The 27,491-nt window shown below is 37.8% G+C and overlaps 1 protein-coding gene across 3 annotated transcripts in view; it reads right to left on the bottom strand.

Moving 5' to 3' along the window:
• GUCY1A2 (guanylate cyclase 1 soluble subunit alpha 2) overlaps positions 1-27,491 on the bottom strand; it is a 586,113-nt gene that overhangs the window by 438,474 nt on the left and 120,148 nt on the right. For all 3 annotated transcript variants that reach the window (XM_059874953.1, XM_059874952.1, NM_001191341.1), the window contains one exon: positions 24,247-24,308. In XM_059874953.1, the coding sequence (XP_059730936.1) occupies positions 24,247-24,308 (62 nt within the window). The remainder of the gene's footprint in view (positions 1-24,246; positions 24,309-27,491) is intronic.

The following is a 27,491-nucleotide window of genomic DNA, read 5'->3' as shown; positions in this document are numbered from 1 at the left end:
AAACTTCCCCAACATGAGAAAAGAAATAGTTAACCAATTCAAGGAAGGGCAGAGAGTTCCAAGCAGAATAAACCTAAAGAACACATAGTAATCAAAACACATAGTAATCAAAGTGGCAAAAATTAAATAAAGACAAAGATAGAATATTAAAAGCAACAACAGAAAAAGACAAATATCACCCAATAGAAATCCCAGGTGGTTATCTCAAGCTGATTTCTCAATGCAAAGTCTACAAGCCAGAAGGGAATGGCATGATGTACTCCAAGTGATGAAAGGGAAGAAACTACAACCAAGACTACTCTACCAAGCAAGACTCTCAATAAGATTTGATGGAGAAATAAAAGCTTTGCAGACATGCAAAAGTTAAAGATAATTCAGCACCACTAAAACAGTTTTACAATAAATGCTAAAGGAACTTCTCTAGGCAGTAAACACAAAAGAAGAAAAAGTTCTACAAAAAATAAACCCCCCCAAACTGACAAAATTGTAATAGTATCATACATATCAATAATTTCCTTAAATATAAATGAATTAAATGCACCAACCAAAAGACATAGGTTGGCTGGATGGATATAAAAACAAGACCCATATATATATGTTGTCTACAAGAGACCCACCTTAGGCCTATGGACAGTTATAGACTAAAAATAACAGGATGGGAGAAGGTATTTCATATAAATGGAAATCATAAGAAGGCTAAAGTAGCAATACTCACACCAGACAAAATAGACTTTAAAACAAAAACTGTTATAAGAGACAAAGAAGGACACTAAATAATGATCAAAGGTTAAATTCAAGAAGATATCACAATTAAAAATATACATGCACCCAACATAGGAGCCCCTCAATATGTAAGGAAATACAAACAAACATAAAGGTAGAAATCAACAGTAACACAGTACCAGTGAAAGACTTTAATACCCCACATTCCTGAATGGACAGATCATCCAGGCAGAAAATCAATAATGAAATACAGGCCTTAAGTGATACGTTAGACAAGTTGGACTTAGTTGATATGTATAGAACATTCCATCCAAAAGCAGCAGATTACACATTCCTCTCAAGTGCACATGAAACATTCTCCAGGACTGACCACATGCTGGGACATAAGGCTAGCCTATGCAATTTTAAGAAAACTGAAATCTTATTAAGGGATTTTTTCTGATCACAATACTATAAGATTAGAAATAAACTAAAAGAAAAAAATCTCTAAGATTAAACACAAACACATGCTGGCTACATGATACACTATTAAACAACCACTGGATCACTGAAGAAATCAAATAAGAATTTAAAAATCCCTGGAGAAAAAAGAAAATGAAAGCACAACATCCAAAACTTACAGGATGCACAAAAAGTAGTACGAAGAGGGAAGTTTCTAGCAATACAATCTTATGGCAAGAAACAAGAAAAATCTCAAATAAACAACCTAACCTTAAATCTGAAACAATTAGAGAAAGAAGAACAAAAATAAAATTTAAAATCAGCAGAAGGAAGGAAATCATAAAGATCAGAGAAAATAAATGAAATAGAGACAAAGAAAACAATCAATGAAACTAAAAGCTGGTTCTTTGAAAAAACAAACAAAATTGGTAAACCTTTAGTTAAACTCATCAAGAAAAACAGGGAGAGGACACAAATCAGTAAAATTAGAAATAAAAACAGAGAGGTTACAATTGACTCCATAGCAATACAAAAGATTACAAGAGACTACTATGAACAACTGTATGCCAATAAAATGGACAACCTGAAAGAAATAGATAATTCTTAGAAATGTATTGTCTCCCTAGACTGAACCAGGAAGAAACAGAAAATATGAACAGACCAATCACAAGCACTGAAATTGAAACTGTGATTAAAAACCTCCCCCAAAACAAAATTCCAGGACCTGATGGCTTCACAGGCAAATTTTATCAAATATTTAGATAAGAGGGAACAGTGACCCTTCTGAAATCGTTCCAAAAAACCTGCAGTGGAGGAAAGCTTGCCAACTTATTTTATGAAGTCACCATCATCCTGATGCCAAAACCAAACAAAGATACCACACAACAAAATTTACAGGCCAATAAAACTGATGAACATAGATGCAAAACTCCTCAACAAAATACTAGCAATTCATATTCAACAGTACATTTAAAAGATCATACACCGTGATCAAGTGGGATTCAACCCAGGGATGCAAGAATATTTCAACATCCACAAGCTAATCCGTGTAATACATCCATTAACAAATTGAAGAATAAAAACCATATGATCATCTCAATGATGCATAAAAAGCTTTTAACAAAATTCAGCACCCATTTATGATAACTCTCCAGAAATTGGGTTGAGGGCATACACCTCAACATAATAAAGGCTATATATGACAAACCTACAGCTAGCCTACATCTACATACTCGATGGTGAAAAGCTGAAATCAATCCATCTAATATCAGGAACAAGTTAAGGATGTCCGATCTCACCTTTTTTATTCAACATAGTTTTGGAAGTCCTAGCTATAGCAATAAGAGAAGAAAAAAAAGTAAGGGGAATACAAATTGGAAAATAAGAAGTTAAACTGTCACTGTTTACGGATGACATTTTAGTATACATAGAAGATTCTGAAGATGCTACCAGAAAACTACTAGAACTCATCAATGAATTTGGTAAAGCTGTAGGTTACAAAATTAACACACAGAAATCAGTTGCATTTCTATAGACTAACAACAAAAGATCAGAAAGAGGCATTCAAGAAGCAATTCCATTTACCACTACATCGAAAATAATAAAATATCTAGGAATAAACTGACCTAATCAGACAAAAGACTTGTACTCCAAAAACTATAAGATGCTGATGAAAGAAACTGAAGAAGTCATAAATAGATAGAAAGATATACCATGTTTTTGGATTGGAATAATCAATATTGTCAAAATACCTATACTACCTATGGCAATCTACAGATTCAGTGCAATCCTGATCAAATTACCAATAGCATCCAGTATTCTTGCTTGGAGAATTTCATGGACAGAGGAGTCTGGTGGGTTACAGTCCATGGGATTGCAAAGAGTCGGACACAACTTAGCAACTAACACTTTCACTTTCAGAACAAAAAAATCTCAGAATTTTTATGGGGACACAAAAGACCCAGAATATTCAAAGCAATTCTGAAAAAGAAAAACAGAGCTGGAGGAATCAGGTTCCCCGACTTCAGACTATACTACAGTTATCAAAGCAGTATGGCCCTAGCACAAAAACAGATATACAAAGCAATGGGACAGGATAGAAAGCCCAGAAATAAGCCCATGCACCTATGGTCAGTTATACTATGACAAAGGAGGCAAGACTACACAATGTTGGAAAGACAGTCTCTTCAACAAATGGTACTGGGAAAATTGGACAAGCACATGTAAAAAAATGAAATTAGATCATTCCTTAACCCCATACACAATAATAAGCTCAAAACGGATTAAAGACCTAAATGTGAGACCAGACACTATTAAACTCCTAGAGGAAAACATAAGTAGAACACTCTCTAACAAAATTCACAACTATATCTTTTTCAATCCACCTCCCAAAATAATGGAAATAAAAGCAAAAATAAACAAATGGGACCTACTTAAACTCAAAAGCTTTTGCACAGCAAAGGAAACAATAAACAAAGCGAAAAGACAACCCACAGATTGGGAGAAAATCTTTGTAAATGATTTGACCAATAAGGGATAGGTCTCCTACCGGGGTCCAGCCCCGGTTGGATCCAGGGGTTCCCTGGTGAAAGAATAGCAAAAGGGGAGAGACAGAGGCTTGATCTAACTGGTTTACTCAGAAAGCCAATAAAACCTGTGACATCAGGTTTGCACTGACCACGGAGGCCACAGGTGCCCTCTCGAATAGCTGACGGTGCCCCGCGTTAGGCACCTTCTCGAGTGGGTCTTAGAAGCCTGGGCAGGTAAGTGGTCTCAGAGGGCCCCCACACTCCAAATTAGTCATCCTGAAGAAAGAACAGAGAAGAAAAGGAGAGAAAAGGAAACAAGAAAGAACGACATGGGGAAACCAAGCTTGATGAGCATGGCCCGCAACTTTATTTTCCAAAGTAACTTTTATACCTTAAGTTGTGCATAGAGGATAATAGGGGGTGTAGAGTCATGCAAGGTCAGCAGTCCTTGACCCTTATCGAAGCCAGGCTTTCTTTCTGCAAACTTATCATATGCAAAAGGCTTTAGGTGACTTACATCATCTTCTGGCCAGGAGGCCTGTTAACATTTTATGACCCTTTCTTCTGAATAATGGTTAGTCAATCAGAAAACTTATTTTCTCTAAAGGTGATTATTCTAAAGTCAGGCACCACCCTCTGAAAGCATTAGATAAAGTTGCATTCCTATAGGGCAAAGGTGTGGTGGGCTATAACAAGAAAAGAATTTATTAACTCAAGGGTCCAAGGTTGTTAACACCAAAGTTACTACTTATTTTCCCTATATACCAACTATATCAATATACTCCCAAGGACACAATACAGGGGATGTGGAAACTTGGCAGCAAGTATTGGCTCAACAATGAAACCCTCCACCAGTGCTATTCTAATAATTTCTTAACTCCCTGAGAAGCTCTGCATTGTTAGAATATCTTAAGCCTCCCGTGCCTCTCATGGTTGGGAGGCTGTGAACAATTTCATGTGTAGCTGTAAAGAGTCCGGAAACCTGTCAGGCAAGTTAGAAAGCTATCTGAGGGATTTGAATTGGAACACACCTATTATACCCTGGAGACTTATTAACTAGAGTTCTAAGTTGATTTTCTACAGAGAAAGGTGGTTGGGGATAGCCCCCCGCCAATGTCAGAAGAGTTGGTGAAAGTCGTAAACAGTAAAACAGACAGATTTTGGTTTTGGGGTAGATGCTCGAGCAGATCCAGGGGGCCCCTCAAGTTCTGATTCGCCTTTGCATGTCAGGTCCTCTCCACATGACCTTTGTCATGGGTGGGAACCCCCCTGCTGGCTCCCGGCAGTTTCCAAAATTTACAAACAGCTTATGATGCTTAATAGCATCAAAGCAAACAATCCATTCAAAAAATGGGCAGAAGACCTGAATAGACATTTCTCCAGAGGACATACAGATGGCCAATAGGCACATGAAAAGATGTTCAACATCATTTGTTATTAGGGCTTCCCTGTTGACTCAGATGGTAAAGAATCTGCCTGCAATGTGGGAGACCTGGGTTTGATTCCTGGGTTGGAAAGATCCCCAACCAATAGAACTGAATGGCCACCCACTCCAGTATACTTTCCTGGAGAATTCCATATACAGGGGACCCTGGCAGACTATAGTCCACAGGTTCACAAAGAGCCAGACACGACTGAGTGGCTTTCACACTAGTTATTAGAGAAATGCAAATTAAAACTACAATGAAATATTACCTCACACCAGTTAGAATGGCTATCATTAAAAACACTCACAAACAACATATGCTGGATAGGGTGTGCAGAAAAGGAAACCCTCCTACACTGTTGATGGGAATGTAAATTGATACAGTCTCTATGGAGGACAGCAAGGAGATTCCTTAAAAAACTTAAAGCACTAACATATGACCCTGCAATCCCACTCCTGGGCATATATCTGGAGAAAAACATGATATCAAAAGGATATATGCACCCCCAATGTTCATTACACCACTGCTGACAATATCCAAGACATGGAAGAAACCTAAATGTCCACTAAGAGAGTAGTGGATAAAGAAGAAGTGGTATATACATTCAATGGAATATTACTCAGTCATTAAAAAGAATGAAATAATTCCATCTGCAGCAACATGGATGGACCCACAGTGCCATACTGAGTGAAGTATGTCAGACAGAGGAGAAATATCACATGACATCCCTTACATGTGGAATACAAAAAGAAATGATACAAAATGAACTTACTTACAAAACAGAAAGAGACTCATAGACTTAGAAAACACACTTATAGTTGCTAGAGGAAAGGGATAGTTAGGGACTTTGGGAAGGTCAAGTACACACTGCTATATTTGAAATGGATAACCAACAAAGACCTAATGTATAGCACATGGAACTCTGTTCAACGTTATGTGCCAGCCAGGATGAGAGTGGCATTTGGTGGAGAATGGATGCATGTGTATGACTGAGTCCCTTCTTCTGTTCGCCTGAAAGTACCATAACACTGTTAATCAGCTATACCCCAGTACAAAATTAAATGTTTAAAATTCTGGAGAAAAAGATTAGGAAAAGCACCTTCACCTCCCCCAGAAACATGTAAGATATACTTGCCAGCATTTACCTTCAATCGCCTGATATCCCTTAAACTGGAAGAAACACACTCCTTTTCATGGAGTTACAACTGTGTTTCACAAAGAGGAACAACACATATGAGTAAATACATGTTAAATTTAAGTGTTAGTGATCACAGATGCTCTCCGTTTTCATATGGCTAAAGGAACTTGAAAGCAGAAAGATGGACTCTAAAAGGCAAAGAGACAGTTCCTCTCATCAAGAAGCTTGCACAAGCCTCTGAGATAATTTCATCCGCTAAAGGTAAGACAGAAGAACCAAGAAGAACTACAATCCTGCAGACTCCAGAACAAAAACCACAATAAAAGAAAGTTAAACAAAATCAAAAGGCAAAAGATTATGTCCCAGATGAAGGAATAAAGTAAAACACCAGAAAAACAACTAAATTTAGAGGAGATAGGCAACCTTCCAGAAAAAGAATTCAGAATAATGACAGTAAAGATGATCAGGAACTCTGAAAAAGAATGGAGGGAAAGATTGAGAAAACACAAGAAATGTTTAATAAGCATTTAGAAGAATTATAAACAAACAGGGATGGATAATACACAAACTGAAAAAAAAAAATAAACTAGAAGGAATCAACATCAGAATTAATGATGCAGAAGAATGGATAAGTGACCTGGAAGACAGAATGGTGTAAATCTCTGCCACAATACAGAATAAAGAAAAAAAGAATGGAGAGAACCTAGAGATCTTTGAGACAACATTAAACACACCAAATTTCTCATTATAAGGGTCCAAGAAGGAGACGAGAAAGAGAAAAGACCTGAGACAATATTTCAAGAAATATAGCAAAAATGTCCATAACACAAGGAAAAAACAGTCAACAAAGTCCAGGAAGCTCAGTGAGTCCTAGGCAGAATAAAAACAAGTAGGAACAGGCCAAGAAACCTAGTAATCAAACTGACAAAAATTAAAGATAAAATATTAAGAAAAACAATAGAATATAAATCAAGGAAATTCCCATAAAGTTATCAGCTGATTTCTCAGCAGAAACTTAGCAAGGCAGAAAGGAATGGCACAGTATATTTAAAGTGATGAAAGGAAAGAACATAGAACCAAAAATAATCTACCCAGTGAGGCTGTCATTCAGATTTGAGGAGAAAGCAAAAACTTTAAAGACAAGCAAAAGTTAAGAGAATTCAGCATCACCAAATCAGCTTTACAACAAATGTTAAAGGAACTCCTCTAGTCAGGAGACCCACCTCAGACTTAGGGACACATATAGACTGAAAGTGGATGGATGGAAAAGGATATTCCATGCACCTGGAAATCAAAAGAAAACTAGAGTAGCAGTTCTCATATTAGACAAAATAGAGTTTAAAATAAGAATATAACAAGAGGCAAGGAAGGACACTATACAATGATCAAAAGATTAATCCAGGAAGAAGACATAACAATTGTAAACACTTATGCACCCAAGTAGCACCTCAGTCTCAATATGTAAAACAAATACTGATAACCACAAAGGGAGAAATCAACAGTAACCTAATAACACTGGGGAATTTTAACACCCCCATCTTTGTCAATAGATCTCCCAGACAGAAAATTAATAAGGAAACATAGCCTTAAATAACACATTAGATCAGATTTATAGAGCATTCATCCAAAAGCACCACAGTGCACATTCTTCTCAAGTGCACATAGAATATTCTCCAAGATCAACCACAAGGCCAGTCTATGTAAATTTAAGAAAATTGGGATCATATCAAGCATCTTTTCTGATCACAATACTATGAGGTTAGAAATAAACTATGAGAAAAAACAGGAATGGAGGCTAAAATATGCTACTAAATAACCAATATATCACTGAAGAAATCAAACAGGAAATCAAAAAATTACTACAGGCAAATAAAAATGAAAGTAGAATAATCCAAAACCTATGGGATGCAGCAAAATCACTTTTAAGAGGGAAGTTTACAGCAATAAAACATCACCTCAAGAAACAAGGAAAATATCAAATAAACAATCTAACCTTACCCCCAAAAACAACTAGAGAAAGAAGAACAAATAAAATCTAAAATTAGTAGAAGGAAAGAAAACATAAAGATCAGAACAAAAACAAATGAAACAGAGACAAAGGAAACAATTGCAAAGATCAATGAAACTAAAAGCTGGTTCTTTGAAAACATAAACTAAAGTGATAAACCTTTAGCCTGACTTATTAGGGAAAAAAGGGAAAGGAATTCAAATCACTTAAATGAAAAATGATTAAAAAAAAAAAAAAAACAATGTTACAACCAACAACATAGAAATACAAAGGATCGTAAGAGACTACTACAAGCAACTGTATGCTAATAAAATGAACAACCTGGAAGAAATTGACAAATTCTTAGAAAGGTAGTCTCCCAAGACTGAATTAAGAAGAAATAGAAACTATAAAGAGACTAATCACAATAACTGAAATCGAAACTGAGATTTTAAAACTCCTGGAGGTAAAACCAAGATGGCAGAGACAGAAGACAGGGAGTTCCTGTCTCCTCACATCTAGGACACTCACCAAACTCTGGTGGGGGACCTCAAACAACCAGGCAGATGGGAGGAACCCCTGAGCAACCAGGTAGGATGTAGTGGGGAGCAAGGGGCAGGAAGAGAAGTGAAGGCTCAACAGGCCTAGCACAGGTGAGGGGTGGCTGAAGGAGTGAAGAGCAGTGGTTCAAGCATCAGAAGAGGCATGCTTGCTTCCAGATCAGTGGGGAGGAGGAAAGACCCTCAGAGTAGGTGAATTAGGGAGAACACTCTTGATGTTCCCCCACCCACTTATCCCTGGGAAGTCTTTTAAGGCCCCGAGCCTGGTCCTCCAACCTCTGGGGCACTCTTTGCCCTAGTAAGTCTTTTGGGCATGAGAGTGAGCAGGGAAGGAGAAAGAGCCAAACCAGTTGGGGGAGGGTCCCCCGGGACACCCTTGGGAGGCTCCTTGGTACCTCTGTGTGACCACTCAGTCCCAAGGAGCCTCCTAAGGCTCCAGGCTGGGATCCTGCCTTGCAGGGTCCCTCAGCCTTCCAGGGCCCCTCCACACTTGAGGGCCACCTCCACAATCTGGGGCCCCCTCTGCCACTCAGGTTCCCCTCGATCACCTGGGCCCCCCTCCATCCTTCAGGGCCCCCTCCACCCATGTAGCTCCTGTGTGCATGAATGGAGGAACTGGCCAGGTTTAGGTGGTGTCAGGACGTAAAGGAGCCAAGTCAGCTGGAGGATGGTCCCTCTGGGTTCAAGGAGCAGGGAAATTGCCAGGTATTTCCCTACTCCTTGGCCCTGAGGAGCCTCCTGAGGCCCCAGGCCTGGCCCTCCATGCCCTGAAGCCAGAGGCATTCTGAAGTCCCCATTGACTAGGCTGAGCCCGAGTTCACCCCCATCTTCACCCAGGGCTTTTTCTGGGGCATGGAATGCTGGACTCTGACACCACCGAAATCCGGTCATCACCTAAACCCTTCCTCACCTAAACCCCAGCCCTCAAAACACAAGGTTTTTTCTTCCTTCTTTTCTTTTGGTGGGAGGGGTTTGTTTTTTGCTAGTGGAGTTTACTTTCACCCTTCAGTGGTTGTTTCATAAGTAGTCTTATTTTTTCTAATTTATTTGCTAGTTTTCTGAATATTTTATTTTTATTCTATTGTTCTGCTCCCTTTTATTTTTTAAATATGATTATGCTCTTTCTTCTTTGCTATTGGAGTTCAGTTTTATCCTCCACTGCTTGTTTCATATAGTTTCTTGATTTTTTCTAATACATTTGTTAGTTTTCTAAATGTATTTTATTTTTTTCTTCTTTATTATTGTTCTGTTTCTTTTGTGTTGTTGTTGCTGCACTCTGCAGGATCCCAGCTCACAGGCCAGAGATCAGGCTTGAGCTCCTATTATAGGAGACATTAGTCCAAAGTACTGGAGTAACAGATAAAGTCAAGCCCCAGGAAATATGAATCAAAGTGAAGTATCCCAGAGGTCCATATCTCAACACCAAGACCCAGCTCTACACAACAGCTTGCACATCCCATTGCTGGAAACCTGAGGTCAAATACTTGGGGAACACAGTCCCACCCATCAAAAAACAAAGGCAACAAAAAAATGGGAAAGCAAGGTAACACCTACAATACCAAATAAATGAATAGGAAATAGGCAACCTATCTCAAAAAGTATTTAGAATAATGACAGCAAACAAGTTCAAAATAAAGTTCAAGTAAAAACCTTCAAAATAAAATGGATAAACTGCAAGAAGCATTTAACAAGGATCTAGAAGAACTAAAGAAAAAACAAACAGTGACAAACAACACAATAACTGAAATTAAAAACACTGTAGAAGGAATCAAGGACAGAATAACTGAGGCAGAAGGCAATAACTGAGCTGGAAGATAGAATGATGTAAATAATGGCCGAGGAACAAGAAAAAGAAAAAAGAATGTAAAGAATTGAGAACAATCTCAGAGAATTCTGCAATGATACTAAACATGGCAACATTTGAATTATAGAGGTACAGAAGAAGGAGGAAAGGGGTCGGAGATAATATTTGAAGATTTACTATATATTTACTATAAGTAAAAAAGTTCACTAATATGGGAAAGGAAATACCACCAAAGAACAGGAAGTACATAGAGTCCCAAACAGGAGAAACATTAGGAGAAACACAACAAGACACATATTAATCAAACTAACAAAAACCAAATGCAAAGGAAAAATATTAAAAGCACCAAGGGAAAAGCAAAAAACAAACACAAGGGAATCCCCATAAGGCTATCAGCTGACTTTTCAGAAAAAAAAACCCTGCAGGCCAGAAGGGAGTGGCAGAATAAATTTAAAGTGAGGAAAGGGAAAAATCTACAGTCAAGATTGTTCTACCCAGCAATGATCTCACTCAGATTTGATGGAGAAATCAAAAACTTTACAGACAAGCAAAAGTTACGAGAATTCAGCATCAGCAAACCAGCTTTACAGCAAATGCTACAGAAACTTCTCTAGGAAGGAAACAACAGAAGCAAATGACCCACAAAAACAAACCCAAAACAATTAAGAAAATGGCAATAGGAACATACATATCATAATTACCTTAACTGTAAATGAATTAAAAGCCCCAACCAACAGACACAGACTGGCTGAATAGATAGAAAAGCAAGACCCATGTATATGCTGCCTTCTTGGTGGTGGTGGTCAATCATTAAGTCATGTCCAACTCTTGGCCATTCCATGGATTATAGCATACCAGTATCTCTAAGTGACTCTCAAAAGTCTTTTCCAGCACCACAATTTGAAAGCATCAATTCTTTGGCACTCAACCTTCTTTAAGGACCAGTTCTCACAACTGTACATGACTATCAGAAAAACCATAGCTTTGACTATATGAACATTTGTCAGCAAAATGTTGTTGTTGTTCAGTCATTAAGTCATGTCCACCTCTTTGTGACTACATGGAAAGCAGCACACCAGACTTTCCTGTCTTCCAATATCTCCCAGAACGTGGGCAAATCCATGTGCATTGAGTCAGTGATGCTTACTAACTTTCTCATCCTCTGCCATCCCATTCTCCTTTGCCTTTAATCTTTCCAGCATCACAGTATTTTCCAATTAGCTGGATCTTTGCATCAGGTGGCAAAAGTTTGGGAACTTCAGCTTCAGGATTAGCCCTTCCAAAGAATATTCAGGGTTGATTTAATTTAGTTTTTACTGGCTTGATCTCCTTGTATTCCAAGGTATTCTCAAGAGTCTTCTCCAGCACCACAATTTGAACATATCACTCCTTCAGCATACAACCTTTTTTAAGGTTCAATTCTCACATCCATACATGACTACTGGAAAAACCATAGCTTTGACTAGACAGACCTTTGATGGCAAAGTGATGTCTCTGCTTTTTAATATGCTGTCTAGGTTTATCAGAGCTTTCCTTAAAAGGAACAAGCATGGAATTTTAATTTCACGGCTGCAGTCACCATAAACTGATTTTGGAGCCCAACAAAATAAAATCTCTCACTGCTGCTGCTGCTGCTAAGTCACTTCAGTCGTGTCCAACTCTGTGCGACCCCATAGATGGCAGCCCACCAGGCTCCCCCATCCCTGGGATTCTCCAGGCAAGAACACTGGAGTGGGTTGCCATTTCCTTCTCCAGTGCATGAAAGTGAAAGTGAAAGTGAAGTCACTCAGTCATGTCCGACTCTTAGCGACCCCATGGACTGCAGCCTACCAGGCTCCACTGCCCATGGATTTCCAGACAAGAGTACTGGAGTGGGGTGCCATTGCCTTCTCCAAAATCTCTCACTGCTTCCACTTTTTCCCCTTCTATTTGCCATAAAGTGATGGGACCAGATGCCATGATCTTAGTATTTTTAATGTTGAATTTCAAGTCAGCTTTTTCATTCTCCTCTTTCACACTCATCAAGAGACTCTTCAGTTCCTCTTCATTTTCTGCCATTAGAGTGGTATCATCCACATATCTGAGGTTGTTCTCCCAGCAACCTTGATTCCAGCTTGTGATTCATTCAGCACAGAGTTTTGCATGATGGTCTCTGCATATAAGTTAAATAAGCAGGGTGACAATACATGGCCTTGTCATAGTCCTCTCCCAATTTTGAACCAGTCAATTGTTCTATGTTCATTTTTAACTGTTGCTTCTTGACTGCATACAGGTTTCTCGGGAGACAGGTAAGGTGGTCAGGTATTTCTATCACTTTTAAGAATTTCCCACAGTCTGTTGTGATCCACACAAAGACTTGTATACAGTCAATGAAACAGCAGTAGATGTTTTTCTGGAACTCCTTTGCTTTCCCCATGATCTAACGAATGTTGGCAATCTGATCTCTGGTTCCTTTGCCTTTCCTAAATCCAGCTAGTACATCCAGAGTTCTCAGTTCATGTACTGCTGAAGCCTAACTTGAAGGATTTTGAGCATAACCTTCTAGTATGTGTAATAGGTACAATTGTATAGCAGTTTGAACGTTCTTTGGCACTGCCCTTCTTTGGGATTGGAATGAAAACTAACCGTCTCCAGTTCTGTGGCCACTACTGAGTTTTCCAAACTTGCTGACATATTGAGTGCAGCACTTTAACAACATCATATTTTAGGACTTTAAATAGCTTAGCTGGAATTCCACCACCTCCACTAGCTTTGTTCACAGTAATGCTTCCTAAGGCCCACTTGACTTCACACTCTAGCATGGCTGGCTCTAGGTGAGTGACCACATCATTCTGGTTATCCAGGACATTAAGACTTTCCTTGTATAGTCTTACTATGTATTCTTGTCACCTCTTCTTAATCTCTTTTGCTTCTGTTAGGTCCTTACCATTTCTGTCCTTTATCATACCCATCCTTGCAAGAAATATTCCTTTGGTATCTCCAATTTTCTTGAAAATATTTCTAGTATTTTCCATTCTATTGTTTTCATTTCTTTGCATTGTTCATTTAAGAAAGTGTTTTTATCTCCCCTTGCTATTCTCTGGAACTCTGCACTCAGATGGATATATCTTTCCCTATCTCCCTTGCCTTTCTCTTCTCTTCTTTTTTCAGCTATTTGTAAACCTCCTCAGACAACAACTTTGCTTTCTTGTATTTTTTTTTTCTTTCAGATGGTTTTGGCCACTGCTTCCTATACAATGTTATAAACTTCTGCCCACAGTGCTTTAGGCACTCTGTCTACCTGATCTAATCTCTTGAATCTATCTGTCACTTTCACTGTATAATCATAAGGGGTTTGATTTAGATCATACCTGAATGGCCTAGTGGGTTTTCCTACATTCTTCAATTTAAGCCTGGATTTTGAAATAGGGAGCTCGTGATCTAAGCCATAGTCATCTCAGAACATTGTTTTTACAGATTGTATAAAGCTTCTTCATCTTTGTCTGCAAAGAACATAATCAGTCTGATTTGGGTGTTGACCATCTGGTGATGTCCATGTATAGTCACCTCTTGGGTTGTTGGAAAAGGGTATTTGCTATGACCAGCATATTCTCTTGACCAAACTTCGTTAGTCTTTGTCCTGCTTAATTTTGTACTCCAAGGCCAAACTTGCCTGTTACTTCAAGTATCTCTTGACTCCCTACTTTAGCATTCCAGTCCCCTATGATGAAAAGGACATCGTTTCTTGATATTAGTTCTAGAAGGTATTGTAGGTCTTCAAAGATCTTGTCAACTTCAGCTTCTTTGATATCAGTGGTTAGGGCACAGACTTGGATTATTGTGATGTCGAATGATTTGCCTTGGAATTGAACTGAGATTACTCTCATTTCTGAGATTACAAACAAGCTCTCTTGTTGTTTATTTCAGACTCTTTTGTTGACTGTGAATGCTACTCCATTTCTTCTAAGGGATTCTTGCCTGCAGTAGTAGATATAATGGTCATCTGATATAAATTCTCCCATTCCCATCCATTTTAGTTCACTGATTCCTAACATGTCTATGTTCAATCTTACCGTCTCCTGCTTGACCACATCTATTTACCTTGATTCATTTGACTGAGCTACAAAGCCCCTTCATAGCAACAAAGCTGAGATTCATAAAGCGGATACGCTGCCTACCAGATCTACTTAAGATCTAGGGACACATTCAGACTGAAAGTGAGGCGATGGAAAAAGATATTCCATGCAAATGTAAATCAAAAGAAAATTGGATTAGCAATGCTCATATCAGCCAAAATATACTTTAAAATAAAAACTGTTTCAATGGATAAGGAATGGTACTACACAACAATCTAGGGATTAATTCAAGAATATGTAACAATTGTTTAAGTATTTATGTAATTAACATAAAAGCACCTCAATACTTAAGCAAATGGTAACAATCATCAAAGGAAAAATGAACTTTAACATAAGAATAGTGGAGGGCTTTAATACCCCACTTACACCAATCAACAGTTATCCAGACAGAAAATAAATAAGGAAACACAAGCATCAAATGACACAATAGACCAGATAGATTCAATTGATTTTTATAAGATATTCTACCCAAAAGTGGCAAAGTACACTTTCTTCTCAAGTACACATGGAACATGCTCCAGGATAGAACAAATCTTGGGTCACATATCAAGCCTAGGAAAAATTAAGGAAATTGAGGTTTATCAAGCATATTTTCCAACCATAATTTCCTACCACTGCTGCTAAGTCGCTTCAGTTGTGTCCGACTCTGTGTGACACCATAGACGGCAGCCCACCAGGTTCCCCCATCCCTGGGAGAACGTCCCAAGCAAAAACACTGGAGTGGGTTGCCATTTCCTTCTCCAATGCATGACAGTGAAAAGGGAAAGTGAAGTTGCTCAGTCGTGTCCGACTCTTAGCGACCCCATGGACTGCAGCCCACCAGGCTCCTCCATCCATGGGATTTTCCAGGCAAGAGTACTGGAGTGGGGTGCCATTGCCTTCTCCAAACCATAATGCTATGAGACTAGAAATCGAACATAGGAAAAAAGTTTAAAAAAAAACACATGGAGACTAAAAGTGTGCTGCTAAATAACCAAATGATCACTGCAAAAATTAAAGAAATAGTAAATATATAGAAACAAATGGTAAAGAAAACACAATGAATCAAAGCCTACTGGATGCCTCAGAAGCAGTTCTAAGAGTAAAGTTTATAGCCATTCACTATCACCTCAAGAAACAAAAAAAAATCTCAAATAAACAATCTAACATTACACCTAAATTATCAACTAGAGAAAAAAGAACAAAGAAAACCCAAAGTCAGTAGAATTAAAGCATAAATATTAGAGCATAAATAAATGAAATAAAAAAGAAGAAAACAATAGCAAAGACCAATAAAGGCAAAAGTTGGTTCTTTGAGAAGATAAATGATAGAACTTCAGCCCGAATCCTCAAGAAAAAAAAAAGGGAGAGGACACAAACTAATAAAATTAGAAATGAATAAGGAGAAGCTACAACTGACACTGTAGAAATACAAAGGATCATAAGAGATTACTATAAGCCATGACACACCAATAAAATGGATAACCTCAAAGAAATGGAAAAATTCTTCAAAAAGTACAACCTTCCAAGACTGACTCAGAAAGAATCAGAAAATGTAAACAGACTAATTACAAGTAATGAAATTGAAACTGTAAATAAAAAATCTTCCAACAAACAAAAGCACAGGACCAGATGGCTTCAAAGGTGAATTCTATCAAACATTTAGAGAAAAGTTAACACTGATCCTTCTAAAACTTTTCCAGAAAAATTCAGAGGGAGGAACACTCCCAAATTTATTCTACAAGGCCACCATCACCCTGTTACCAAAATCAGATGAGGATATTAGAAAAAAAGAAAATTGTAGACCAATGTCAGTGGTGAACATGGAGCCAAAAATCCTCAACAAAATACTAGTAAACAGAATCCAACAACACATTACAAGGATTACACACTATAATAAAGTTGGGTTTGTCCCAGAAATGCAAGAATTCTTCAGTATACACAAATCAATCAGTGATGCAGCATATGGTATGGGGAGGGAGGAAGGAGGGGGATTCAGGATGGGGAACATGTGTATACCTGTGGTGGATTCATGTTGATGTATGGCAAAACCAATACAATATTGTAAAGTAATAAATAAATTATAATAAATAAATAAATTTATATTTTAAAAAATCATGATAATCATAATAGATGCAGAAAAAACTTTTAAAAAATTCAACACACATTTATAATAAAAACTCTCCAGAAAATGGGGATAGAGGGAACATCCATTAACATAATAAAGGCCATATACAACAAACTGACAGTAAATATCATACTCAACTGTGAAAAACAGAAAGCATTTCCCCTAAGATTAGGAACAAAACAAGGATGACCACTCTTATTACTCTTATTCAATATAGTTTTGGAAGTCCTCACCACAGCAATCAAAGTAGTAAAATAAATGAAAGGAATACAGATTGGAAAGGAAGAAGTATAACCATCATGTTTGCAGACGACATGTTACTATACGTAGAAAATCCCAAAGATTCTACCAAAAATCTAATGGCCCTAACCAGTGAATTTGATAAAGTTACACTATACAAAATTAATCCACAGAAATCTCTTGCATTCCAATACACTAACAATAAATAGGAAAAAATTCTATTTCCCATTGCAACAACAACAACAAAAAACACCTAGGAATAAATCTTATTTTTTTGTTGTTGCAGTGGGATGAAGCTGGGGATTCCCTGGTGGTTCAGATGATAAAGAATCTGCCAGCAGTACAGGAGACCCAGATTCGATCTCTGGGTCAGGAAGACACCCTGGAGAAAGGAATGGCTATACACTCCAGTATTCTTGCCTGGAGAATTTCATGGAGAGAGGAGCCTGGCGGACTACAGTCCATGGGGTTTCAAAGAATTGGACATGACTGAGGGACTAACACTTCACTTTTCACTTTCAGGGATAAATCTACCTAAGGAAGCAAAAGACCTGTACTCAGAAAGCTATAAAACACAGATAAAAGAAACCAAAGAGAACACAAACAGATGGAAAAAATACAGTGTTATTGAATTGGAAGAATGAATATAATACCCAAGGCAATCTACAGAATCAATGCAATTCCTATCAAACTACCAATGGCATTCTTCACAGAATTAGAACAAAAAAATTAACAATTTATATGTAAACACAAAAGACCCAGAATAGTCAAAGTAATCTTGAAAAAGAAAAATGGAGCTGAACGAATCAGCTTCCCTGTCTTCAAACTATGCTGAAAAGCTACAGTAATCAAAGCTGTATGATACTGGCACAAAAACAGAAATATAAACCAAAGGTACAGGATAGAAAGCCCAAAGATAAACCCATACACCTATGGTCAGCTAATCTATGACAAAGGTGACAAGAATATACAATGGAGAAAAGACAGCCTCTGGAGTAAGTGGTGCTGGGAAATCTGGACAGCAACATGTAAAATGATGAAATTAGAACACTACCTAACACCATGCACAAAAAATAAGCTCAAAATGGATTAAAGACATAAATTAAGACTGGACACTATAAAAATCTTAGAGGTAAGCATAGAGAAAACACTCTTTGACATAAACCAGAGCAAGATCTTTTTTTGACCCACCTCCTGAAATAATGAAAATGAAAACAAAAATAGACAATTGGGAACTAATTAAACTTAAAACCTTTTGCACAGCAAAGAAAATCATGAACAAGACAAAAAGACAACACTTAGAATGGGGGAAAATATTTGCAAATGAAACAACAGTCAAAGGATTAATCTCCAAAATATACAAACAGCTTATGGAGCTCAATATCAAAAAAAAATATCCAATCAAAAATGGGTGGAAGACCTAAAGAGACATAACTCAAAGAAGACATACAGATGGCAAAGAGGCCCATGAAAAGATGCTCAACATCACTAATTATTAGAGAAATATAAATCAAAACTACAATGGGATATCACCTTTCCACAGTCAAAATGGCTGTCATCAAAAAAACGTACAAACAGTAATTGCCAGAGAGGGTACAGAAAGAAGGGAACTCTCCCTTACACGCTGATTGTAAATTGGTACAGCCACTATGGAGAACAGTATGGAGGTTCCTTAAGAAACTGAAAATACAGCTACCATATGACCTTGTAATCCCACTCCTGGGATAAACATAATCTGAAAGGATACAAGCACCCCAATGTTCACTGCAGCACTGTTTACAATAGGGTGTCAGCAAATGGTGACAAATGATTACATGGAAGAAACCTAGAAATCCACTGAGAGAGGAATGGATAAAGAAGATGTAGCACATGTATACAATGGAATATTACGCAGCCATTAAAAAAAATGAAATAATGCAACATGGGTGTACCTTGATTATCATACTGAGTGAAGTAAGTCAGATAGAGAAGGAGAAATATATCTATGACATCTCTTTTATGTAGAATCTCAGAAGAAACAATACAAATGAACTCATTTACAAAACAGACTTTGAGAACAAATGTATGGTTCCCAGCAGGGGTAGGATGGAAGGAGGGATAGTGGGTGAAAATGGCTACATGTATATCTATGGCTGAGTCCCTTTGCTATCCACCTGAAACTATCACAATATTGTTATTCAGCTATACCCCAATATAAAAGAAAAAAATTAAATAAATAAAAGGCAAAGAGGGTACTAGACAAGGAAATCATGACCCTTTTGTCTTCAGCAGCATGAGCACAAAAAAAGATAGTGAGTAAAGGTACTTCAAATTCTCAGAGGGTAGCCAACACTTAAGCAAAAATAAGCTACTAGGTCTTAGAACCAGTAGGACATTAATATATCTCTTTATATGGAAGTCCTATACCCTGTCTGTTTTTTAAATACTGTGGCTGCACTAAGCAGAACTAGGGAAAGACCATTTAGGCAATACACAGATTGAAGGGATAGTTAAGGGAGTTATTTAGATAAAGAGAACTCCATCCTACTAATAGAAAAAATAATTTTCTGCTGATTATAGAAATACAGTTTAGTTCTTTTTATCATATTTTTAAGATTCCCACTCCAACTTGCCACAAAGACATAGTTTAGTTCACAAATAAGACTACTTCATCAGTTATTTTTTTATTTCAAAATGGAGAGGGCATTCATAATTTTAGAACATAACTTGCATTTCATTACTGGTAGTTGTTGTTCAGTTGCTCAGTCACGTCCGACTCTTTGAACCCCATGCATTGCAGCACGCCAGTCTTCCCTGTCCTTCACCACCTCCCAGTGTTTGCTCAGACTCGTGCCCATTGGGTCAGTGATCCATCCAACCATCTTGTACTGTCATCTCCTTCTCCTGCAGTCATCTAGCATCATGGTCTTTTCCAATGAGTCAGCTCTTACCATCAGGTGGCCAAAGTATTGGAGCTTCAACTTCAGCTTCAGTCCTTCCAATGAATATTCAGGACTGATTTCCTTTAGGATTGACTGGTTTGATCTCTTTGCTGTCCAAGGGACTCTCAAGAGTCTTCTCCAACACCACAGTTCAAAAGCATCAATTCTTTCTCACTCAACCTTCTTTATGGTCCAACTCTCACATCCATACATGACTACTGGAAAAATCATAGCTTTGACTAGACGGACCTTTGTCGGAAAAGTAATGTCTCTGCTTTTTAATATACTGTCTAGGTTTGTCATAGCTTTTCTTCCAAGGAGCAAGCATCTTTTAGTTTCATGGCTACAGTCACCATCTGCAGTGATTTTGGAGCCCAAGAAAACAAAGTCTGTCACTATTTCCATTGTTTTCCTGTCTGCTGCTGCTAAGTCACTTCAGTAGTGTCCAACTCTGTGCGACCCCATAGATGGCAGCCCACCAGGCTCCCCCATCCCTGGGATTCTCCAGGCAAGAACACTGGAGTGGGTTGCCATTTCCTTCTCCAATGCATGAAAGTGAAAAGTGAAAGGGAAGTCGCTCAGTCGTGTCCGACTCTTCACGACCCCGACTCTTCACGACTGCAGCCTACCAGGTCCTCCGTCCATGGGATTTTCCAGGCAAGAGTACTGGAGTGAGGTGCCATTGCCTTCTCTGGTTTTCCTGTCTATTTGCCAACAAAAGATGGGACTAGATGCCATAATATTCAGGTTTTGAATGTTGAGTTTTAAGCCAGCTTTTATACATTCCTCTTTCATCTTCATCAAGAGGCTCTTCTGTATCTGCCACAAGGGTGATGTCATCTGCATATCTGAGTTATTGATATTTCTCCTAGCAGTCTTGATTCCACCTTCTGCTTCATCCAGCCTGGCATTTTGCATTTGAACAAAATTGGAACCAGTTTCTAATTTAGAACCAGTTTGTTCTTCTATGTCCAGTTCTAACTGCTGCTTCTTGACCTGCATATAGGTTTCATAGGAGGCAGTTAAGGTCTGGTATTCCCATCACTTGAAGAATTTTCTACAGTTTGTTGTGATCCACACAGTCAAAAGTTTTTTCATAGTCAATGAAGCAGAAGTAGATGTTTTTCTAGAATTCTCTTGCTTATTCTATGACCCAATACATGTTGGCAATTTGATCGCTGGTTCCTCTGCCTTTTCTAAATCCAGCTTGAACATCTGGGAGTTCTTGGTTCACGTACTGTTGAAGTCAGTTTACATACTGTTGAAGCCTGCCTTGGAAAATTTTGAGCATTACTTTGCTAGCATGTTAGATGAGTGCAATTGTGCAGCAGTTTGAACATTCTTTGACAGTGCCATTCTGTGGGATGGAATGAAAACTGAGCTTTTCCAGTCCTTGACCACTACTGAGTTTTCCAAATTGTGCAGGACTTTAACAGCATCGTCCTTTAGGATTTGAAATAGCTCAGCTGGAATTCCATCACCTCTACTTGCTTTGTTCGTAGTGATGCTTCCTAAGGCCCTCTTCACTTTGCACTCCAAGATTCCTGGCTCTAGGTATGTTACCACACCATCATGGTTATCTGGGTCATTAAGATCTTTTTTGTATATTTCTTCTGTGTATTTTGCCATTTCTTAATATCTTTTTCTTCTATTAGGTCCATACCATTTCTGTCCTTTGCTGTGCCCATCTTTACATGAAATGTTCCCTTGGTATCTCTAATTTTCTTGAAGAGATATCTAGTCTTTCCCATTCTATTGTTTTCCTCTATTTCTTTGCATTGTTCACTTAGGAAGACTTTCTTATCTCTCCTTGCTATTCTTTGGAACACTGCATTCATATGGGTATATCTTTCCTTTTCCCCTTTGCCTCTCATTTCTCTTCTTTTCTCAGTTATTTGTAAGGTCTCCTCAGACAACCATTTTGCCTTGCAGCATTTGTTTTTCTTGGGAATGGTTTTGATCACGACCTTCTGTACAATGTTACAAACCTCTGTCCACAGTTTTTTTGGGCAGTCTATCAGATCTAATCCCTTAAATCTATTTGTCACTTCCACTGCATAATCCTAAGGAATTTGATTTAGGTCATACCTGAATGGCCTAGAGGTTTTCCCTACTTTCTTCAATTTAAGTCTGAATTTTGAAATGAGTTCACAGTCTGAGCCACAGTCAGTTCCTGGTCTTTTTTTTTTTTTTCCTTTTTTTGCTTACTGCATAGATGTTCTCCACCTTCGGCTGCAAAAAATATAATCCATCTGATTTTGGAATTGACCATCCAAGTCCATGTACAGAGTCATCTCTTGTGTTGTTCGAAGAGGGTGTTTGCTATGACCAGCACATTCTCTTGGCAAAACTCTGCTAGCTGTTGCCCTGCTTCATTCTGTACTCCAAGGCCAAACTTGCCAGTTATTTAGGTATCTCTTGACTTCCTACTGTTGCATTCTAGTCCTCTATGATGAAAAGGACATCATTTTTTTGGTGTTATTCATTTTGATGTATGGTCATTGCAATATTAAAACATTTAATGACAATAAATATGGGGAATTCCCTGGTGTTCCAGTGGTTAGGACTCTGCACTTCTGCTGCAGGGGGCATGAGTTCAATCCCTGTTCAGGAAACTAAGATCCCAAATGTCAAGTCGCATTACTGATACTGTCATTAAAATATTAAAAAACATAATGATAATAAATATAAGAGTAAACAAGCATGTGGTGCTCACCATGTACCAGGAACTATTCTAAATACATTAACTAATTTAATCCAAACACCACACTTTGAAAGCAGCAAATAAAAGGAGAATGATTGCTTTATTTTAGAGTACATGGGAAGAGATTACTTTACATTATTTATCTCCATTAAAATAAAGCATTTAGACATTAGCCTCAAATTAAAAGCCATTCATGAGTTTAAGTAATGTTTTCCCTAGTACTGCACTCTTGAGGATTGATATGACAAAGTTTCAGGGCAATTTCCTTTGAAACGATACTTAATATACTAATCAAGCACTTAAAGTGTATGGCATTTTACTAGATACTGAGATTATTTTTTCACTATGCTTTCCTCCCTTCTGTTCTGTAGGAAAAAAAAAAAAAATACAGTACATCCTAATAGCCAAAAATATGTTCTTGATCCCTATGGTAATGGCTATGACCCATAGTGTTATAGCCTTTAAAGAGATACCAGGATTTGAATCTTGACTCTCAGAAGTTCTTAAACCCCTACAAAGATAAACGTACATTGTACATTTAATTTAAATAGCTCGACTACATCAGAAAGTGAATTTAGGCTTTTGGATTTGCCAACTGCTTTCTGCCATAGCCAATCAAAGACAAACCTTTACACTTATTTGGAGGTTTCTGCTTACAAAATACTTTCATTAAAATTACCTCATTTAATAATGACAAATAATCCTTGATTTAGTTATCATCATCATCACCCTTTAAAACAGTAAAGTTACTTTTAAGTTCTATGTCCTAGTGAGGCCTTGAATTCCTGTCTCATAACCTTAAAGCTTCTTACATCAGACCACACCACTTCAAAAAGAGGGGAACAAATAAAAGAAATTCTGTAGCACAGGTCTCTAACTAAACAAAACAAATACTTCTCACTCAACTATATTCAGCTTATAGTGATTTTGATTAAACTTGACTGAAGGATCCTAAAATTTCCTTTAAAGCTTTACCATATTACAAAGGCAAAATATGAAATTCAATGAATGAGAATGAGAAGCAAGAGCACAAGAAGGGAAAAAAGGAAAAAATAGCAAAAGGGATTTTATTAAAAAGGATTCAACACAAATAATCCTTTGACAGAAATAATCCCAATAAACACAGGACCCCTATGAGCCCCCACTCCACTCTAAGCATAACCACTATGGAATAAGATTGGCTTGGGTGGCAGAAAATCTCATGTTCCACTACTACATTTGAGTAATTATTCTTTTTTAATTTAGTTATAGTAATTTATAATGTGTTAATTTCTACTATATGGAAAAGTGATTCAGTTACACATATATACATCCTTTATATATATATTATTCTTATGATTTATAACAGGATATTAAATATAGTTCCCTGTTCGATACACTAGGGTCTTGTTGTTTATCCATTCTGTATATAATAGTTTACATCTCCTAACATCAACTTCCCACTCCATCCCTCCCCCAACCCTCTCTCCCTTAGCAACCACAACTCTGTTCTCTATGTAGGAATTATCTTTAACTTGTTCCCAATAAAAACCAAAATCCAATTTTCCTTACCCTGTAACTTGGTGCTCATAATATTGCAGTGTCCTCTTGAGAGTCTGCTGTATCATCTGGGGCTACAGAATAATAATAATACATTATCAGCAAATCAGTGTCATCCCCCATTCTGAGTATCATAAGCAGATATGTAGCTTCTGAATCATCTCATACGAATTTTCCCTTTACAATATCAACTCATTGTGAATTTTGCCATGTGTTTTCCCCACAAGAATATGAGACACTAGGTAATTACTCCAAATTTCCCAATTTCAAGTATGATAGCATTCCTTAGCCATATTTTCCCCAAAGCTTTTGTATCAGCTATTAAGTTCAAAGAAATGCTCATCGAGTACCTACAATAAACCTAGATATTGGGTAGGGGGGCAGTGGAGAAAGGGTGTTCTAAAGAAGAGTAATGCCCAGGTCAAGCCTGACTTTCTCAAGAGATCTCAAGCAATGGTTCCAGAGCCTCCTGGAGGGGCAAGAAATAGGATCTGCAGAAAATAACTAAGCAGCTCATGACTGAAGTTTATATCCCCTCCTCTTCACAATAGCTGAACACAGAGTTTCCTAAACTCAGACCAAGAATTATTCCAAGACGTATTTAGGCAATGAAGCCTCAACTTGGGAGTCTCAGACCTAGGGAGGCATGAGTGAAACAAAAACCTTAAAGCACAGATTTTATTAACAAATTATAAGAACCAAATCCTCAGTGACAAGACAGTGAATTTGTTAAATAATAAAAACCTTTAATCAATCAAGCAGGAAAAAAAAAGCTTATCAAAACACTGAGCCATTATAGCCATGGATGAATTTTATATTTTCTTGGGCTCCAAAATCATGGCAGATGGTGACTGCAGCCACGAAATTAAAAGAATTTAAAAGAATTTAAAATTAAAATGGAGATAGTGAAGGACACGGAAGCTCGGCATCCTGCAGTCTGTGGGGTTGCAAAGAGTCAGACACAACTTAGTGACTGAACAACACAACAAAATGACTCTAACACAGATCCTTCAAGGTATGAGGGCCGCATGGTAGTTTGGTAATCTCATGGTCTGCCACTAATTAGCTCCTTGGAAGAAAAGCTATGATAAGCCTAGACAGTGTATTAAAAAGCAGAGACAACACTTTGCCAACAAAGGTCTATCTAGTCAAAGCTATGGTTTTTCCAGTAGTCATGTATGGATGTGAGAGTTGGACCATAAAGAAGGCTGAAAGCTGAAGAATTGATGTTTTTAAACTGTGATCCTGGAGAAGTCTCTTGAGAGTCCCTTGAACTGCAAGGAGATCAAACCAGTCAATCCTAAAGGAAATCAACCCTGAATATTCATTGGAAGGGCTGATGCTAAAGCTGAAGCTTATTGGAAAAGACCCTGATGCTGGGAAAGATTGAAGGCAGGAAGAGAAGGGAATGACAGAGGATGAGAAGGTTGGATGGTATCACTGACTCAATGGACATGAGTTTGAGCAAACTCAGGGAGACAGTGAAGGACACAGAAGCTCGGCATCCTGCAGTCCATGGAGTTGTAAAGAGTCAGACACAACTTAGTGACTGAACAACACCACAAAATGACTCTAACCCAGATCCTTCAAGATATGAGGGCAGCATGGTAGTTTGGTAATCTCATGGGCTGCCACTAACTAACTACACAAACCAAGGTAAATCTAAAAAAGGTAATCTGCAGGAGGATATAACACAATGCTGGTGCTAAGAAGCAGTTAATAAATATCAGTTTATTTCCCATCTCTAATCCTTCAAACTGATTTTCTTTAAGATATATGATTTAAAGGAGTCTACGCAGTTTTTTGTCAGGGTTCTCCTGAAATTCTTCCATGTCTACCTCCCTATGAAAACGTCCAGTAGACATGTAAAAATCTCCCTACTTAATACTCAAAAGTTTCAACAACTTCCTTTGTAGAAAATGGTTATCTTAGTTTCAGGGAAGGAGAGAAAAATTACAGACCTCTTTGATTATCTTTTCTATGATAGGGACCGTGGATTTTGTCTCATTCCCAACCCTTGTCTCTCCGATCTTGTGGCATGTAGCTATAAAAGTATTTAGACCATCTAACTCTCCTGTCACACATTCTTTACGTCCCAGGAAGGGGGTTCATGGATTGCTTCTTATTAGTTATATACAGCATGAGGCCTGAGGTCCTGATCTTGTCTGTGGTGCATCAGTGTCCTAAAGCCTAGGCCTGGCTTTATGTCTATTTTCAATCTCACTTTTGAGAATTCTGCTTTTGTCACCATCTCTCTGCACTGATCTGAAGATTTTGTTGGAAATATTTGTACATTCAGCTTCCATTTTCCTATTTTCCTCCATTGTAATAGGCACCATCTTCTCATTATTAGTCTTAGTGGTAAGTCTATTGATATTTTTAGGTCATGAGGATCTTAAAACATTACACTTGTGGGGTGGGTGTTCTAAGATAAACTTTGTGCTCCTCTACTAGATTTTGAGAGTCTTGAGGTAGGAACCATGTTTTTAGCTGAACAGAGTTATGACTATCATTTATTTAGCACCTACTATGTACCAGAGACTTTATTTCAATTAATTACCTTAAAAATAATATATACATGAGAAATGATTTCAGATAGCCTAAGTAAACTGTCCAAGGTCATCTAGTTTGTGAGTCAGAGTTGGATTTTGACTCAGTTTGATCTTAAATCCTCTTTTATAAATCATCTTTCCAAGCTCCTTCTTAAAGGAAAGGACAGATACAGAAAACAGGAATGGGATTTTAGCCTGTATAAGGTTACATGGAGAAGTTTTTTTGTTTGTTTTGTTTTTTATTTTTTAACTTTACAATATTGTATTGGTTTTGCCATTATCAACATGAATCCGCCACAGGTATACACATGTTCCCCATCTTGAACCCTCCTTCTTCCTCCTTCCCTGTACCATCCCTCTGGGTCATCCCAGTGCACCAGTCCCAAGCATCCAGTATCGTGCATGGAGAAATTTTTTTAAAAAGCTTGAGAAAAGTGAGTTTCAATTAAATCAAGAGCAACCACTGAGAACTATTCTGCACTACCATTTAGAAGAACATCTCATTGAGCAAATCTAAGAGTTCAGACATATTCTTCACTTTAGTCAAGCCATTTCAGAAATTAATTTGAGGAAGAATCTGCCTCCAAGTGTTTGGGGAAAGAAGTACAGGGTAATTTCTTTCAACCTGTTTTTCATTTATACTGGGATAAGATGTTCATGAGGCCTCAAACTCGCATAGATGTTTCTGTTGAACAGAACAGAATC

This window comes from Bos taurus, chromosome 15, assembly GCF_002263795.3.
Source record: "Bos taurus isolate L1 Dominette 01449 registration number 42190680 breed Hereford chromosome 15, ARS-UCD2.0, whole genome shotgun sequence".
Taxonomy (NCBI): domain Eukaryota; kingdom Metazoa; phylum Chordata; class Mammalia; order Artiodactyla; family Bovidae; genus Bos; species Bos taurus.
This window is presented reverse-complemented; position numbering and strand designations above follow the sequence as displayed.